The 18,581-nt window shown below is 37.0% G+C and overlaps 1 protein-coding gene and 1 long non-coding RNA gene across 3 annotated transcripts in view; one reads left to right on the top strand and one right to left on the bottom strand.

The window, feature by feature from the left end:
* Position 1: 1 nt before the first annotated feature.
* LOC6574377 (protein doublesex) overlaps positions 2 to 18,581 on the bottom strand; it is a 40,403-nt gene continuing 21,823 nt past the window's right edge. The window contains exons 2-4 of one of the 2 annotated variants that reach the window (XM_032728191.2): positions 12,885 to 13,022; positions 7,170 to 7,746; positions 2 to 1,355 (exon numbers count right to left, since the gene is read on the bottom strand). In XM_032728191.2, the coding sequence (XP_032584082.2) occupies positions 7,226 to 7,746; positions 12,885 to 13,022 (659 nt within the window). In that variant the 3' untranslated portion in view covers positions 2 to 1,355; positions 7,170 to 7,225. Of the gene's footprint in view, positions 1,356 to 7,169; positions 7,747 to 11,983; positions 12,754 to 12,884; positions 13,023 to 18,581 lie in introns of those variants that run through there. The other variant, XM_044008401.1, reaches the window with a different exon arrangement.
* LOC122757067 lies at positions 8,957 to 9,693 on the top strand. The gene is made up of 2 exons (XR_006356972.1): positions 8,957 to 9,270; positions 9,352 to 9,693. It is a non-coding gene; the product is annotated as an uncharacterized LOC122757067 (long non-coding RNA).

Raw genomic sequence — 18,581 nt, 5'->3', positions numbered from 1 at the left:
ATCTGTTTATTCAATTGAAACTTTTATTTTTGAAGCATTTAAAATTTGTTTATGATTTTTGCATTTAGACCTAAGCTAAGATACAATTTGTGAGTTGCATTTAAATTTAAGTGTTTAATTTTTAATTGTTTAATTGATTTACTTAGATGAAAGCAAATTCTTTTATTTAAGCAAATACAAAAGAAATGAATGAGAAATTCAACTACAATTTGAATAGCATAACTTTTTTGGTTCATGTCAATCTTAAGTAACACGCACACACACACACAATCAAATACGCATAATATATTACTTTATATATATGTTTTGTAAAAACCTAACTAAACAAATTACTTAAAGTTAAAAAAAAAAGAAAGGAATTATATAATTGATAACTGCCTGCTTTCCTTTCCAACACGACAGTGCACAGCCCAAGGAAATGTAACATTTTGTTGAGATGGGTACAACTATTAATAGAAATAAAACAATAATAGAAATGTAAAATTTCGTTTTTAAAATTAGAGTAAATATTTTTTTGCTGCAAGCTTTTGTAATCTCATATATCAAGTATTATGCACATATAATATTATTTATCCAAATGTTCTTCAAATCTATTAAACGGTGCTTCTTCTATGTTGTGGTGCCAGGACTTAGGACTAGGATATCATTAAGTTGTGTGTGTGATTGCTCGGATTAAAAGTCTTGATTATTTAACAGCGCTCTCAGATTATTATGCAAAAGTACAGTGAAGGTTGCCTAGAGCGAACGTTATATAAAGTTGCCTTATAGTCCTTCCTTTTTCAAAGTTAATAAAATACATTTTTTTAAAATTGTTTCTTTTTTTTTTTTCTTAATAAGTTTATATACAAAAAAATATACAACAGACATTCAAATTTGAATATTTCTATAGCTCATAATTGTCTTACCAATTTGCCGTGATTTCTTATCCGTTCGCCCTAGAGAACTTTCACTGTACTCTGTTTATATAATTTATATATGTATTTATAAATATGTATATATATTTTTTAAATGATTTTTAGCAGCGCATTTTTGATTTTGATTACCTTTGCTTTACACTTAAGTTGAGATCAAGTTGAATATATATTCTTTAGGCTGGAGTACCTCTGCTCTTACAGGGTATTACAGATTTCGCTATCATATTTGCATGCATGTCATAGTTTAAGTTTAGAGCAAAACAATGTCTATGTGTGTGTGTGTGTGTGTGTGGGTTTATCATATAATAATGAATATAATTATAAGTATTATTAATATTAATATTATTTTCATAGATCTATACCACGGAGGAGTTGTAGTCGAGTTCAGTTGAAATATCGTCGCCCGGCCTCCAAGGTCAGCCAGTTGTTAATTAATTATCGCTAAAGTGTGGAAGAGTGGAAGAGAAATGGGCGAAATGTATTAGTTGAAACGTAAAATCGTAAAAGGGAAACAAGCTCTAGGGGCCTGCCTGCTTAGCAATTAGCTTAAAATTCAATATATGATTTTTAGTTTTTTGGTATGGCCGAGTCTTGGGGCATAAAACCATTTTTAATGGTAACGAGCGCCCTGTCGAATAATCCCATAATCCCAGCGGCGTGCCCATATGGGTGCAATGTCTCTTGCTCTGGCCCATAAAAGGCATTAAAATCATTGTAATGCCAAAGCACACAATCCTCGCCAGAGCTCACCTGGGCCAGCAGGACGAGAAGGTAAATGAGAACGCGAAGCAGCTCGTAAAACCAAATTTTATAGCAAAGCGAAGACGGAACAGGACGGCGTCCAGGCTGCCCATGGCTTGGCTTCGCTTGGCTTATATCTGATTCCAGGCGCAGCTGCATTTATCTCCACTCTTCACTTTTTTTTTGTTTTTCGCTTTTTCTTACTTCTTTTATAATGCCAAATGTGATTTTTATGATGCACTTTAAGATAATGCCGCAGCAGCAGCAGCCACGGCCGTATCAGCCATCAACTTTGACCACGGCTCATTTTCAATTGTCGCCGTTGAACTAATTGCAAATGAATGTCTGAATGAACATTGAAAACCACTCCAACTGCATCGAATGTCTGCACAAAAGAATAAGTCCTATATGATCCTATTGTGTGCTGCCTTGTTAGCAAATGTTTCTATTCTATTCTATTGATCCCACTTCTATATGCGCATTTCCTTGAGCTGCCCGACAAGTACATGGTCTCAAAACGACAATTGAGTTATTAGTGCTTGGATACCCTTCATAGACTTGGGGTACCTACGACTTATAAGGCCATGCGCATGGTTTATATATGAATTCATATGAATATATATAACTGGGAAATAATATAAAGTATTCACTAGTGTAGAGCTAAATCTTAAATAAATATTTTATGTTTAATGTTGTTTCTGAAACAATGAAAATATAATGAAGTTCACATGAAAATGATTAAGATAAGCGCAGCATTCTTTATACATTCACTGACATGTACTAAAAAACATGTTAATATATTATATATATTAATAATGGATTGTACTTGATAGCGATTGGCTTAAACAAATAATTAATTTGGATAATATATCGAATGCCATATTTGTCCTTCTATCATCAGCTTCAGCTCTCAATTTTCTTTATAGAGTATATTTCATTCGTTGTTTATTTCACATGCAGTACTCGATACTCGTTCTGTTTATTTGCTCGACTCAACTTTTTACGATCGCCACAAAAATTTTCCACTGAAAAATGAGTAGCTGAACGAGTGCTGCAGAACGGGGCGGGGCAGGCGCGTTTTACTCGAGTCGCTGGTTTTGGTTCTGGGTTCGCCACTGGGCACTGCGTCTCCTCGGCAGCTACTCTCTCACATCATATACATATTGTTTATTTTTTAATAATGCGTGTCCACTAAAAACAAAACAAAACAAAAAAACGGCGTAACGTGGCACCATAAAAACCGGAGAGCGCCCAACACGCAAACCAAACGAAAAAGGCGAACAACAATAAACACAAGCCGAATAATATTCTAGATGGGAGTGGAGAGGGGATCGGGCGGATGGGAGAGGGGTGTACGGGACGAAATTTGAGCAGCGTAAGCTGAAACTGAAACTTCGAAACTCGCTCGCAAAAACTATAACTTCTCTTCCTTTTGTATTTTGTTATTCTTAAGTTGTTTTTTTTTTTCCTTCTTCTTTTCATTTTTATTTTGATTTTTATGGCAAGCATTGCATTTATTATGGTCCGCCCCGACCTCGAGGACGGGGCCCCATGACGCTCGGCGTTGATGACTGAGGAGCAGGGCATTAAAAAAATAAGGGATTTGCTGTTTGAGTTCGTTTTTTTTTTTTTCATTTTTTTAATGACGACTCAACGGAAATTAGAAATCAGCGGAAATTGTGCGACAACACAAAAGCACAAAATATATACAAAATAATGTATGAGATTTATTTTTGCAGAATAAATATATATATCTTATTTTAAGGATAGGAGTGCTGCTTTATATGCTACGGGCTGATCTTCGCGCGATACAAAGTTGTGCAGCCTTAAAAGAGAAAATGAATGAAAGATTAACAGAATTACCAAAAATGTTCCCATGGTATTATAATGAAGACATCAATCAATATCAATCAATCAGTTTGTTGATGCATAACCTTCTAACTTGCTCCAGGCTATTAGGCAATCACATTTTAGCACAGCAAAAAGATGTGAATCAATCACTCAATCAGTCAGTCATAAATAATAAAAAATGCCTTATTTACCACTCTGTCAATTTATCAGTAACTTTATCAGTCAATCAATCAGTCACTCAGTCTGTATAATTATTGTAATCAATCAATCATTTTGTACTGAGCAGTTAAATAAAAAAAAAATATATATAATTGAATCAAGTAAAATATTCAATCAATTAGTCAGTCAGTTAGGTAAACATTGATCAATCAGTCTGTAAGTTTTTTGGACTTTTACTTATCAATCAAGCAGTTAGTAGTAGCAGTTATTAGTTAGATTAAAACCAGCAATCAATCAGCATTTCTTCTTATCAATTCATCATTAACACTATCATCATAATTAATTAGTCAGTTCATCAGTCAATTATATTCACAAGTATTTGCCAAGATTATAATTAACATAGTCAGTCAATCAATGCGATATTACGAAGTTAAAAAATTAGATATACATATATGGATATAGATAAAGATGGCAATATATGTAGATCAATCGATATATAACGTATATATGTAGTTTTAAATATCCATGTCACATATTGTATATAGAAAATTATTAATGCCGCAGATTTTTAAGTGCTTATGCCGTCAAAGTCTTTAACGATTTGCTGTCACATTGGCTGACAGCCAAGATCATTCAGTTGCATATATGTAGCTATAGGTAGTATATATAATTAACTAAATTTTATTTTGTTGAGGCGACACATTCGTGAATGGATGGCGAGCGAAATGCTGAAAACAATTCGGATATGAAGAAAATTGGCTTGGCGCAAACACACAAACACACACACACACACTGGTATTCAACGAAAAGCGGAAAATGAAATGAAAATAGAAAACATTTCACGTTTTTATACGACGACCAGAAGGTGTGCGAAACGGTAACAAAATATCGTTAAATGGAAACTTATGCATTTATTGCGATCCCTGGGGGGGAAACAGGTGAAGCAGCAGTCAAACGAATCGCTAGGATATCGGTCCCTCTCTCTCTCTCTCTCTCTATGTGTGTGTATTGGTGAAACAAATGAAATGCAGCCAAGGAATTGAAGCTGCTTGGAGCTACTTTGCCTGAGGAGGGAGCCTGGGCAGCTCATAAAATTTTCGCATTGTTTGCCACTTTTTACGACCGCGCTGAATAATTATTGTTGATTTTTGCTCAGTGGCCGATAAGCTTGATGCGTTTCAACTCTTTTCACGAATTAAATGAATTCTGATATTGGCTTAACGTTGATCCTTAACTTAGCAAAAGCTGCAAACTATTGCGAAGCAAAAAAAAAATTGGACTTGTTTTTGAGTCTATAAAAAATTAAAAGCGGAAACCAAGTCATCAAAGTTTTCGTTTAAGTAACATAATATATAGATGAAAATATATAGATTTATAAAAATTGTGCAGAATTTTGAGATGGACGCAATATAGATATAAATTTTATAATTCTAATTCATATTTGTTATTTGCAATTTTTATTTTAGCTCAACACAGATAATATAAACTAGCAAAATTTAAATTTAAATTCTGTTTTCAACCATTTTCAATTCATTATTTATTCATGGAATACATTAAAGCTAACTTAGCTTGTACTACTAAAAAAAAGGGCTAGATTTGACGGGAGTTCGCAGCATTTGGCAGCACTGACTTTAGTCGTTTGACTTTGTAGTTCGCAGAGCGAAATTTAATTGCAGCCAAAAGTGAGTGGCATAGCCCTCTGCCTAGGCTTACAGAAATACTTGGACATGCTATATATGTAGAAAGAGAAGAAGAAGAGGCAGGCGACGAAGTAGCATAAGATGAGAACAACAAAAAAAATAAATAAAGAAGGAAAACCTCAACTATATAAGTTAAGAATAAAAAGAATATTTTCACGCAGCAGCCGCTGCTCTCGTGCGTTGCCAGTTTTATGATGCACTCGTAAAAACTCACGATGCGCCTTTGATGCGAAATGCCACCAGGAGAAGAGAAGAGATGAGATGAGATGAGTCGTAGTCGTAGTCGTAGTTGTAGTCGAGTTGGAGTTGGAGTTGGAGTTGGCGTTTTAATGTGCCGAAAGGGCGCACAAACAATCGAAGGATAGCACGGAAACTGAACAGTTCTAGACAAGATTTAGATGCTGCGTTTTGTTGCAAAATGCGTATATTTTATTACCTTTCGACCAGACAGACATTGAAATATGCATTCTGAAGTGTTCGCTGGGCATCGTAAAATTTGTGTGTGCAAAAGTTTTGATGTGTGGCAGCAAACATTATGATATTTGTGGCAGCAAAATATAAATGCGCCGAGCGGCAACTGGGCAGTGGGGAGCAGCTGGAGCCTGAGACTGAATGAGAGAAATCAGAGATGAATCCTCTTTACCAAGGTTCTTCGCTTCTGTTTTCGCCTGACGCCACTTGAGTTTTTAATTAAAGCGAAAGAGCATTTGAAACAAAAGGCAACAAAATGTTGAAAGCATAATATAAACTAAAATGCCAGCCAGCATGGAAATTTAACACTTGCCCCTAAATTAAATGACAGCAACAACAACAATTGGCCAAGGCGAATTGCTTCAATTGTCAGCACAAAAGCAAGAGACGTGCGCACATCGAGTGAGGAGTGTAGAGGAGAGTGGAGGGGCGGGAGGGAGTGGGGCATGTGGCCTGAAGTGTGGCAGCCAAGAGGAATTGTTTGTGTGCGCTTTTCAGCTGCAGCAGCTTTTGTTGCCACGTTGCAGCCATCAGGCGAAATGATGAAAAAGCCATTGCATACTTTCGTGCGCAGACCGGAAATGCAAGCAGCAGCCGCCGGAAATGGAAATGAAAACTGCAAGCGGCAAGCGTGGCAGGCAACCAACTTAAATTGTAAACATAAAACTATGCTGCGAAATTGATTTGATTAAAGGCAGCACGTCAGCTCCTGCATGCCAAATAGGTTTCAAGAGAAAATATCCAAATAATTCCAGGCAAGTCGAGACTGAAATACTCTTTGCTGAACAATATAGCTGGGAAAAGGTATATGAGTTTGTGATGCAGTGAAATTTATTTTCTACTTTCGATTTGAAATACTCTGCAGATTCTATATAAATTCAATATACGCTTCCTTACTTAAAATTTTAATAAAGAACCAAAATTGGATAGGTTTTTCTCGTTTCTTATTTTTTCCTGACTCCCATTTACCAAGAACAGCTATGTATGTATATATAAAAACAAATTGTTTGTTTTTAAGAAGAGTAAGGCAACCGCAAAATAAATTTTTATAGCAATAAAATAGTTTTGTGTGTTAATATTAAATGTTATATCATATTAATATTCAAGATCAATATTCAATAAGATTAAAATAAGAAGTCAAGTCCGCTTAATTCAATTCAGTTGTCTACCTAATTTAAAAAAATTTTAAATTTTATACATAATTTGTTCAGCCTTTTCGATTGCTTTGCGTATCGGAGGCAACTGTACTTAAGTGTGAGCACATATAGCTATTAGGTTTATTGGATACTCTACCTCATAACAATTGAATTCCGCTTGATTGGCTTTTACTTACACAAAGAGCACAGCTGCTGCAGCTGCTGCCGCAGCGGCAGCAACATGGCGATACTGTTACGTGGCGGCTGCTGCTGCCGCAACGGCTGCGGCGGAGGTGGAGCTGACCAGATGCTGGCCATGATGATGACTGTGATGGTGATGGTGATGCTGGTGATGGTAGGCGCCGTTGCTGCTGCTGTGAGCCGGCGGCGGGGTTGTGGGCGTGCCGGAACGCGAACGCTGCTCATGATGGCCTTGCGCTGTGATCGTGGTCACGGTCGTGACCGGAGCGGGCGAGGCAGCTGATTGTGGGGTGCCATTGCTGCTGGCGGGACGCGACGATTGTTTCTGATGCGCATGCTGGGATGCTGGAATGCCGGCACTTGTTGGGCTGGGCGGCGTCTGGCTGAGGGCGAGCGGTTCGGGTGTTGGCGGCCGTATCTGTGTCAGCGGCAGGTGTGTAAAATGGGTGCCATAGCGCTCGATGCTCGGGTAGGTCAGGTACATGGGCCCTGCGCTCGTATGCAGCCCGATGGCCATGGGTGTGTAGTAGTTGTAATAGATTTGCGCTACAATTCGATTTATTTCTACACGCGCTGTGGAGACGAACAAAATGTCATATCAATAAATTATTGTGAAATATGGTCAGCCTGGCGTCGTTAGATGGCGCCACACAATCACCAAATAGCAGCCGAAGCAGCAGCAGCTGCTACTGCATTGGAAACATGCTGATAAAGTTATTTCATTGCGATTTGAAATATGTATGTAAAAATGTATATGTATAAAGCTTATATGTATATACATACATATGCGTGCGCCCTCGCACGTAGACGAGTTTATTACTTATATCGTTAAATTTCGCTGGGTTTTCACACTTTTCAGCACATAACTTATAAACTATTGAAGCCATAACATTAACTATGCCCGGGCACTAAAAGTCTATGTCCCGGACCAAGGTACCCATACACACACACACACACACACACATTGATCGTTGTGGCATGCACTTTATGTGCAACCTTCACACACACACACACATGCAGGCAGACGCTCACACGGACACAATGAACCCATTCTGTTAAGCCCAACCCCCGTAAGAGGCAGAACCTTTGTTTGCCGCACCCAACACCTCACACTCAGCACCAGCTTCAGCCCCCACATCGACTTATCTATGTGGCAAAAACTTTTCAAAATTTTACTGCTTGCTGCAACATCAAAATGCCAAGTTTTTACGATTACGTTTCTGCTGCTGCTGCTGCTGCTGCAATTTTACTTAATTTTAATGGGATTTTTTCTTCCGCCAACTGCAGAATGCATTAAACAGAGCCCAGGCAGGCACACGGGAATATTACGCACGAGTGTGCCACAGGCCAGGGGCCTGGCCCAAACTAAACGTCATACGCACATACAGAGAGATGTACGTGAACTCTAGCCTAGCATTTATGTATTTGACCAAAGAACCTGGGTAACAACTAATACCCATACTAATGCCAGTCCGAAATAAAAAGTCGTAAACTCTGAACAAGCCCGTACATTAAAATTTGTGCAGGGCTGGGATTAATTAAGTGAGTGCAACTTGAACAGCAGGTCAAAGCTCTGTGAGAAAGCATTCGGGCAGCTGGATAGGTAAAAGTTCGTTTATTTTTATCTATTGGACTCCGATTTTAACTCACGACTGTTAAATTCATATTGCACAGATAAATTTAAATTAAAAGCTGACCCCATGGCATGTTTATCAAACTTCAAATATAAAGGTGACCCCATTGATTTTATGGCGCAATTCTGTAAGTGGGCGGCGCAGCCAACATAACGCTTGAGGCTGCCACGCTGTTCACAAAAATAATTGTTATTTATTATTGTTAATTAATTTTCACAAATTTACAATACAATTACAATATGTATTTATATATATATATACACATTTTTAAATTGTGTAAATTACAGAGCCTAGGCCTAATTTTTAAAACTTTAAAGTTTTAAAATTTATTTGTAGACAATCTGGCAGGCCCCACTCAGTCATGAATTCAGGACATGTGGCAGCACCAAATTAGTTGATCGCGCGTATTTCTATTAAAGTTTTGTGTGATTATGTTTTGAGTTAAAAGTGGAAATAATTTAAGGTAAGTGCCAGGAAATTGTAGTGTTTCGCCTTGTTAAGCACCCCCGTGCCTCGCAGCCATTTTTAATCAGCACATTTGCAGGCCACAAAACCTTGGCAATAACTTTACGCTTCACTGGGTTAGCAGGCGACAGCAGATGACAACAAGGAGCACCACCAGCAGCAGCTGGAGCAGCTGAAACAGGAACGGCAATCAGCTAAAGCTCGGTCAATTTAATGGAAGTAGCCATGTCCAGGCCACATTTATGACAAACTGGCTGCTTAGTATGAAGCCAGAAAGCAAAGCAGTCAAGGAGTTGCCTGCAGTCAGCGCTAATATATCACGACTCGCTTTCTTTACACATATGCCACATATAAATACACTGAGAGAAATGTGTGTCACTTGAGTGCAGTTTAGTAAGTAAATTATCAATGAATCAAGTAATTTAGAGCTATAATTTGACACTTCCACTGACAAAACGGATTTTGTACCCAGTTTTAAAATGTTTCTTATTGATTAGCAAGCAAAATTCTCTGAGTGCTTAGATATATGTATATGTAGGTATATCTGATGTCTGGTACTAGTTGGGGCATGCATGTTACTTGTCGAGCCGTAAAATGTCAGTAGTATGAGTACAAGTGCTGTATTGGCCCTGGCAGTTGACGCTGCACATTTTTTTACGACCCGCCCACAATATGAAGTCGTAAAGTTGAAATTTTTCGCTTCCTACTGCCGTTGCTGGTTGTTGTCGTTGTTGCTGTTTGTTGCTGCAGTTCCTGATGTTGGCAACGCTTTTCTATAGTATTTAATAAGCATTGGCAAATAGAACCATGTCTTCCTCTTTATACTTATTTTTGTTTTGCTCTGCTGTTAAGCTAAAGGAATTTGGAGTATTCGGTCCCGAGGGCAGGGTTAAAATACTTGCCACATTATGAGCTGCCTGTCTCTCTCTGTCTCGCTCTCGCAAAAAGTCTATTTTATGGGTTTACATAGCAAAGACAGGGCTTAAAAATATGACCGAAACTAGAATGAGAAATGTGTCATAAAACCTGCCGTAAGCTGACTCATTTGCCTAAATGGGCGTAAAGTATTATAAATAGTGTGAGCAAAAGCAACGAGCTGTGAGCAATGGGCTTACGAAAGGTCAGCCACGAATAAAGAGTTCAATAATGGGAGAAACTAAAGCTAGAAAATAGAGAGAAGAATAATATGTTTAATAAACTTTTATCAAATGGCAATGGCATCATTTTTGATAATGTTTCAAATTCTATGAACTCTTTTTACACAAATTACCTTGATAAGCTGCCTATAGATTTCTCATAGCTATGAACAATAGATGTTAACATCTTTTCGTTTCTAAATCGCTTTTGCAATCTTGATGTATCCATCTTATACCGTCAAGCCGTCAACTGTTCAAGCATAAACACTTTTAAGCTTTATAGCGCACACATTTACACGTCGCATTGCCTATTCGAAGTAAACCCCGTTCTCCCTACCCCCTTCGTCTACACATCTACCTATGTTCATGGTAGACTCTGCTCCCGTCTGTTCATCCCACCCGGATGAACGTGTTTAGTGCCAGCAAACGATGCTGCAATATTATTGTAGCTACTACCTGGCAGCTTTCCCATGGTAATGCCATTTGGGAGACCGAAGACTGGGAAGGTGGGATTGGGATTGAGCTAAGCTGAAGCTGAAGCTGGCAGCCTTTCAGTGACGGTGTTGGCAATGTCGTAAATTGTTCGCATGCATTTTTCGGTTTAATGATGCATTTACGATGCTAGCAGCAGCGGCTACAGCAGCAGCAACAAAAACAACAACAGCAATAGCAGCTTCATCTCCGGTTCCAGATCCCGCTCTGGAAGTGAAATGGTAGGACGTGTAACGGCTTTGATGAAATGGCAAACAACTTGAGAAAGCAATCGTTACAGTTTTTAATGTTATTCACAAAATCAAAATCATGCAGGTGATACACCTTCTATAAGCTACCTCGATGCCCCTTCCTAATATATCCCTAGAGAAGTTCTCTCTTAATACTGACCATTTACTTTTGTTTAAGGAAAATATTTTTATTTTGTTTTTACATAGAATTATTTTGTTGTTGTTGTTCTTGTAACTTGGCATATGCATTATGAACTGCTTAAATCGATAACAGTATTTATACATAGTTTGTTGAATTAATTTGTATATCGTTAGACATTATATAAACATATAGTATTTAGCAAGACTGAATATCTTAAGTTCCTGTATTTTTACATAGTATAAATATTGAAACTATTTAGGTATTTTAAGCTAATTCAAATTCTGTTATTCTATTAGCCAAGATCTTATGGAACTTTGGAACTCTATAGATAGATTTATAAGTGTGTTCAATTAGGTTTACCAAAGATCTGAAAAGTTCCATTTTAATTTAGAAAATAGGTTAATTAATAATTTAAAACAATTTTTAGATTTAAATTAAAGCTTACAAAACTTAAATAATCTAGAATTTGGATTAGGCTGGACCACATAAGCAAAGAAACTGAAATTCTCTATCGAGTTTATCTTTTTTGATACAGCAAACTTGCTGTGTGCTTAGATCTTAACTATGGTGCTATAAAATTTAAAATTTCAATTTTCTTCATATTTAATTATTTATTTATATTTGACGTTGCTTATGGTGTGAGGTCCATCTAAACTTAAACTAACTTAAAACAAACCTTGATGTTAGATCTTTGAACTAAAACTAAACAACCGTTCGAATAAGCATTTACTAGCACATCTTAACTGTTAGAGTTGATCTGAGGATAGTTGAAAGAGCATTAACAATCAGATTTGACAAGAAGTTGCGATTAGTAGATTGGTATGTTGATTGTAGAGTAGTTAGCGTAGCCGGACATCGTCATCATTTATAGGGTATGTTGATTGAAGAGTTTGACTTGATACATCATTGTAAGGTTATGTTGATTGAAGAGTTTGAGGGGAAACATCATTGCCAGGGTATGTTGATTGAAGAGTTTGAGTGGATACATCATTGCCAGAGTATGTTGATTGAAGAGTTTGAGTGGAGACATCATTGCCAGAGTATGTTGATTGAAGAGTTGTATATTTGGTTTGTTGATTGAAGACATTATCCAAGTAAAAGTTGCTCGCTCACATTACATTCGAATATATTTACAGTGGCTTTTTAATATTTAATCGTGTTTCCTTTTTTTAGTTTAATTTTAAAGCCCAACTTTTTAGTTTGTTGCAACTCGCGCGCGTTTTGCAGAAGCTTTAAGCTAAATATTTAATATGTTTCTTATTTTTTTTTTGTTTAATTGAAATTGAAGCTGACGAAAAATATAGAGATTTATATAACTAGATAAAATGTAATTTCTGTTAAGATTTTTACTTTTGAATAAAATATTCAAATTGATTAATAGAACAATTATCATCCACATTGCCGCGTTGTGTTACGTAGCTCACCCCCGTCATAAATATTTAAATTGTTTTGACGGGAGTATTCATTGACAACATATTGGCCTATCCAGATCGAAAGATATGTAGGTAATATGTTATAGTTATATATCGTATATATAAACAGTTCAAAAATCTTTTGGTTTCAGCTTAGTTGGTTAAGAAATAGTTTATATGGTTTATCTCTTTTGGCTTACCCTCTTCGATGCGACGCGAAGCCTCATCTATATCGGCACCAGCATCTTTTAATATCACATACATGAGCGGCATCAGCTCCCACGGATAACGAAATTTCTCTAACAGCTTCTGACAATAGTCTAGGAAAACATCCTGACCTGCAAATAAAACAAACAGAATCGATTTACAAATGAAATTCGATGATCTTAGCTTAAATCCCGCGTTCTCATGACATTCAAGTATCCGCTGGAAATTGAATACAAAGTTGGAAAGAGAAAGCCGTAAACAATTTAAATGAGACCCATTCGAAATATCAACATAAATAAATAAACGTAAATTGGAGACAGAGACAGACGTATACTCAACATCCATTGATATTCTCAATTTTCAGCTGCTCGAGCGCTTTTTAAAAAATGTTATTTACGATGTTCCCAATGATACCCTATCGAAACTGTCAGACGTGGCTATGTTGAATGTAAACATGGCGGTAAAAACGTAGGCACAAAATGAAATTTAATACAAACAATGTCTGAAGCGTTCCCATTGGCACTTCGGGCTGAGATCATCAGAGGGGAAAATAGATCGGAAGATCTTGTTTAACTCTTATCAGCATGCACTGTCTGAGCACGCAAAAACGAAGCTTTTGTGTATTTTAATATGGGGTTTGAGTCATTAATGAAATGACTTTTTATTGTTGTTAGGTTGCTATGTAGAAGAAATAAATTCTTAGCAAAAAGGTGAGACGGCCTATTCAACCCCTAAAATAGATCCGATATTTTTTTGCAATATTGATAATTTTACTACTTTAGCAACCAGGTATCTATCTCAATTTTGGAAGTTGTGTCTACGTCCAGGAGTGATTAATTATCAAGACTCAAACAATTTGCGAAAGAACGAAACCTAATATTTATTATCGTATTTAAAAAATAATCGTTATGCTTTTAAAATAATAATTGTACAGATAGAAAATTCAATCGAAAATATATCTATTTGTTTCAATGGTAAGTTAAATGAGCTACGTCTATAAATGTGTTTCATATATGTATTAAAATAAAGTATATATAGATATGCACGTGTATACATGGATATATGCATATTATATAAATGTAACGGTTGCTCTAATTCGTCGCTTTACTTTCTGCAATTTCTAGTCCAATCTTCGTCAGCTGCTTCGGGTTTTAGTTGCGTTTCTTCTATACACGCTATGTTCTCTTAATGCGCTGCCATTTTTTTCTTTTCTTTTTACCTACATAGCAGTAACAGCAGCAGCAGCACGAGCAACAACAATAATAGGAAGAAGACCAACAGCCACAACAACAACAACAGCTTGAACAAATGGCAGCTGCTGCGCTGCCGTCGTCGTCGTCATCGTTGCTGTCGTCGTCGGTAGTTTCCGTAGTAGGCGGAGCTTCATAGTCATTGGCCCGTTTTATTATGTTTCTCTCTCTTCTCCTTTTCGGCTTTGATGTGGTTGTTGTTGTTGTTGTTGTTGTTGTTGTTATGTTGTATGCAACTGCTGCGCTGAATAGTTGGCGCTGTGTTGTTGTTGCTTCGTGTTAGTGTGGCGCACGTTTTGCATTGGTGAGCGAAGCGGCCATGCATGTATGTGTGCGTGTGAAACGTGTTTTATACTTTGCGTGTGTAGCTGTTGTTGCTGCTGCTCTTGCTGTTGTTTAGTTTACATAATTTGTGTACACATGTATACATGTGCACTTATGTATGCATGTATATATGCATGTGCACATTTCTGTGTGTGTGTGTGTGTGTGCGTGTATATAAACAGCTTGCACGCACTGCTTGTTGTTGTTATCTATCATCATCGTTGTTGTTGTTGTTGTTGTTGTTATTGTACGCTGCCATTTTTTTAATTTAGTCATTAAGCCATTAGCCATTGTTGTTGTTGTTTTATTTACTTTTTTTTGTAGAAGTCATTGGCTTTATTTGCATTTTATGTCTAAAAATTGTTTTATTAGCCGCATATAAATTTAATAAATTGATTTATTGTTGCCGCAGCATAAAAAAAAATAGTTGATTGTCCAATTAGCTAGGCCACTTTTATACAAGTTAAAAATATTTGAGAAAAAATTAGCTAAGCACTTATTGGATTTAACATTTTAGACGATGCATCGCGATGGGAAATTCGGTTTGAAATGTTAATGCTCTTAATAGATAAATATTAATAGCCAAAATGCAATGTTTAGCTTTTGAATACTATATGAGATTAATAAATATATTATTCTCTTACTGTCTTTATTTTATGGAAATTGTTTAACTCTTAGTCGACCTACTTGTGTGAAAAATCAAGTAAATATATTTATCCCACATCGATGTCTGTTAAAGACATCTGAACCAATTATTTGTTACATCAGAGAGCATATTATTTTCATTTGAAGTGCATTTACTTGAAATGCGGGCTGCAGCCCGCAGATCTTTTTAGCCACGCCCAACTTATTGAAGCCAATTGATGCCACAATAAGAGTGCAGCTGCAACAGTAAGCGCCACACCCACTTGTGGGCGCACATTTACAGTTAGCCAGTAAACGATGTCATTAACGCGCATAAACGAGCTGCAACTCTGCGCAGCTATATACATATATATACATATATAGACATATACATATATATCTGCATTAAACTATATATAGCACATTATATATATATATGGCATGTAGATGTGTATGTTTTCTATATAGTTGGTTGGCTCTGCTGGCATTATTACTTTTATTACTGTGCCAAGTGCAGCCTTACTCTCAATTCGATGCTTGCTGCGCGCTCTCTTTTTCTCTTTTTCTCTTTCTCTCGCTCTCTCTCGCTCTTGTTCCGTTACCTCTCCTACAGCCGAATCCTTTTTTGGTAGAATCCAGCATCGTTTTGCTCCTTCTTTTTTTTGTTGCTCCTTCGTACTCGTTTTTGTCGTCGTTTAAGTCGTTAGCAAAGTTTTTCATCGTCGTTTTTTGCGCCTTTTATGAGTTTGTATGCAACACGAAGCTGTTGCTGCTGCTGTTCGTGTTGCTGCAGCTGCTCCTGAAGCGCATCACCCGTAGAATCCTTTATGTACAAAAGCTTGTGTCTCACTGTGTGTGTGTGTGTGTGTGCACATAGTCTTGTGCCAATTGCATGCATTACATTGCTCGGCCTCCTTTTTTATATTTTTATACATATACATATATTTTGTAAGACCCGCCTTTTTAGTGACTTTGATAGGGGCTCCATTCTGCGCAGGTTGGCCAACTGCAGCACTTACATACACATATAGATTATATGTATATATGTATATAGATAATAACATAGTTTTTTAGACATCTTCATCTTATCAAGATGTGAACAGAGTATGGTAAATAATTTAAATCAATTAAGCGTTGGCAGAAGATAAGTTAAAATAAGGGCTAGAATTCTAATTGAAATAATAATTTATAATATAATATTGTTATTTATATCTATGCAAATTGTAGAAATTGAATATTGTATATGGGAATAATGTCTTAAAGTTAAATTTGAAAACCAAAATTCATAGTCCGAAATTCAAATTGAGCAAGAATTCTAGTCCATACACAACGAGGCTAGCTTTTGTTGGAAGTATGTTTCTAATTTTGCAAGCCGGTGGTAAAATTAACTTGAACAATAAAAAGCGACTGGTAAATATTTTGATAAAATTCTTTTTGTCTCAATGGTGAATTTACGGAAAATGCATGACTATGAGAAATAGGGCCGTAAACCAACGAAGTGGCAATATCTGAGAATATCTGTAGATTTGACGCAGCATCCGGCTAGAGTCGGAGTCGGAGTCGGAGTCAGAGTCGGAGAACTCGCAGCCGGCAAAGTCGTAAAACGTAACAACAATAAAAAATAATAAATCGAAATATCCACAAAATGGCAACTGAAAATGTGCTGCATGCAAAGCAAAAAAGAGACGAATTGATGCAAAGCAGTTCGCAGCGAGCGAGCAATGTGGCAAATGAAGCAAACGGTGGAATGTCTACCGAATCATAGAGAATATTTCGACTTGCTCTGGACTTGGGGCACACACGGAGACTCATACAGACACACACACACACACACGCTCGCAGACAATTGAAATGAACTCAGCGCAGAGCATGTTGGAGCTGGGGAAAAGCCTTTTAATGAGGCTTGTGGCACATCAGACACAGCAGGGAAAACTGATTAGGCGCCAAAGAATGGCACAGCGAAGGCAGTGGAGGCAGAGCGGACGTCGTGCTGTAAAATGATATTTGGCCATTGTTTGGCATTGTGTAGTTGGATATCTTACTATATTTGAGCAATAGCTTTAAAGGGTTAGCTAGCTTTCATTCGAAGTTCTCTAGTAGTAATCTAGTATTCCATATCTACAAAATACTGATTGAGAGCTTCCAAACTGACTGATTGATTCCAAAAAGCAAATACTGCTGACTGATTGCTTGATCGATACAAAAATGTGAGAGAGAATGAGAGAAAGAGCTAGGCTATTCAATATATAGTCTGATTAGTCTTAATTTTATTAACTACTTACCGACTATGTATTTAGAAATTTACATGTTCTTGATTGACTGATAGACAAACTTCAGCATTTGCTCAATCAACTCGTGTTTTAACAACATCAACCCTGGTTGGTCGTTCTTAATTATGGATTATCAATACTCTGTTTCATTGATTGATTGATTGAATCAATGTGGATAGTTTAAATGACTGATTGATTGATTGAATCCTAGTTATTCTTTTATTTAAATAAGAAAATGCGGCTAGACCTAATTATTGACTGATTTACAGATTGACAGGTTTCGAAATCGAGCTAATGACGAACTTAAAAATTATTGAAAGTCAATCAATCTAATCTATAATTTGCTATTAGTCCACTATTTATTGAAATTAAGCATTTCAAGCAATCCCCAACTAGTATGTATTCCGTTTCATCACATTTCATTAGAGTATCTTCACTATATAGTACAAAATCTAGTTAGAAATTTACACATTTGTTAATCTAGTCTCAAATAAATCAAACTGTAGAGCACCGCACGCTCAGCAAGTTGTTATTAAAGTCAAGTTCTAGGAACTGTTCAGCTTTATAGTCAGTTTTATGCGAATGGTGTAAAGTCGGTTCGGCGTGCAGTTGGTCGTGGCGTTGGGTATCTGCTGGCTTTTCTATTTGGTATTCATTGGCTTGCACTAAATCTAGCAGCCACTAACGCTTAACATGGCTTTACCTTAACTTTACCTGAGTCCACAGCTCGTAGCTCGTAGCTCGTTTGCGCCAAAGCACTGTGCCCCATTTCGGGGCATGCGTCGTCCCCCTCTTCAGGGACAGTCGTTGTGCATTCGTCAAGAAATGCAGTAAACGCTAATAAAACTGCATGTCGCTTGGAACGCTTTTTATGCTGGATTGGGCATAAGGATGTCACGCATCCTTGGCACCCGGAAGGCGGATGGCGAATGGCGGAAGTTGGCAATGCTTATCCTTTAGCTGCTTTTAGCCAAGTTAAGCTTGTTAAGCTTGGCACGAAAGCAGTTTTAATCTCAAAATTAAAACGTTTGTAATTTACCAGCAACTTTACGACTTATATAGTATAAAGAAAACTAAAAATAAAGGAAAATACAAAAATTTCACTGGCTTTTGTCTCTATATCTGCATTGGCTGCGCCGTTAACGTTTCCCCCTCTCTTTCACTCACTCTCCGGCTCTTTGTCATTGTCATTTTCGTAATCGTCGTTGTCGACGTCGTCGTC

This window comes from Drosophila mojavensis, unplaced genomic scaffold (assembly GCF_018153725.1).
Source record: "Drosophila mojavensis isolate 15081-1352.22 unplaced genomic scaffold, ASM1815372v1 contig_277, whole genome shotgun sequence".
In the NCBI taxonomy this organism is placed as follows: Eukaryota; Metazoa; Arthropoda; class Insecta; order Diptera; family Drosophilidae; genus Drosophila; species Drosophila mojavensis.
The sequence above is the reverse complement of the archived record's forward strand: the minus strand, read 5'-3'. Positions and strand labels throughout refer to the sequence as shown.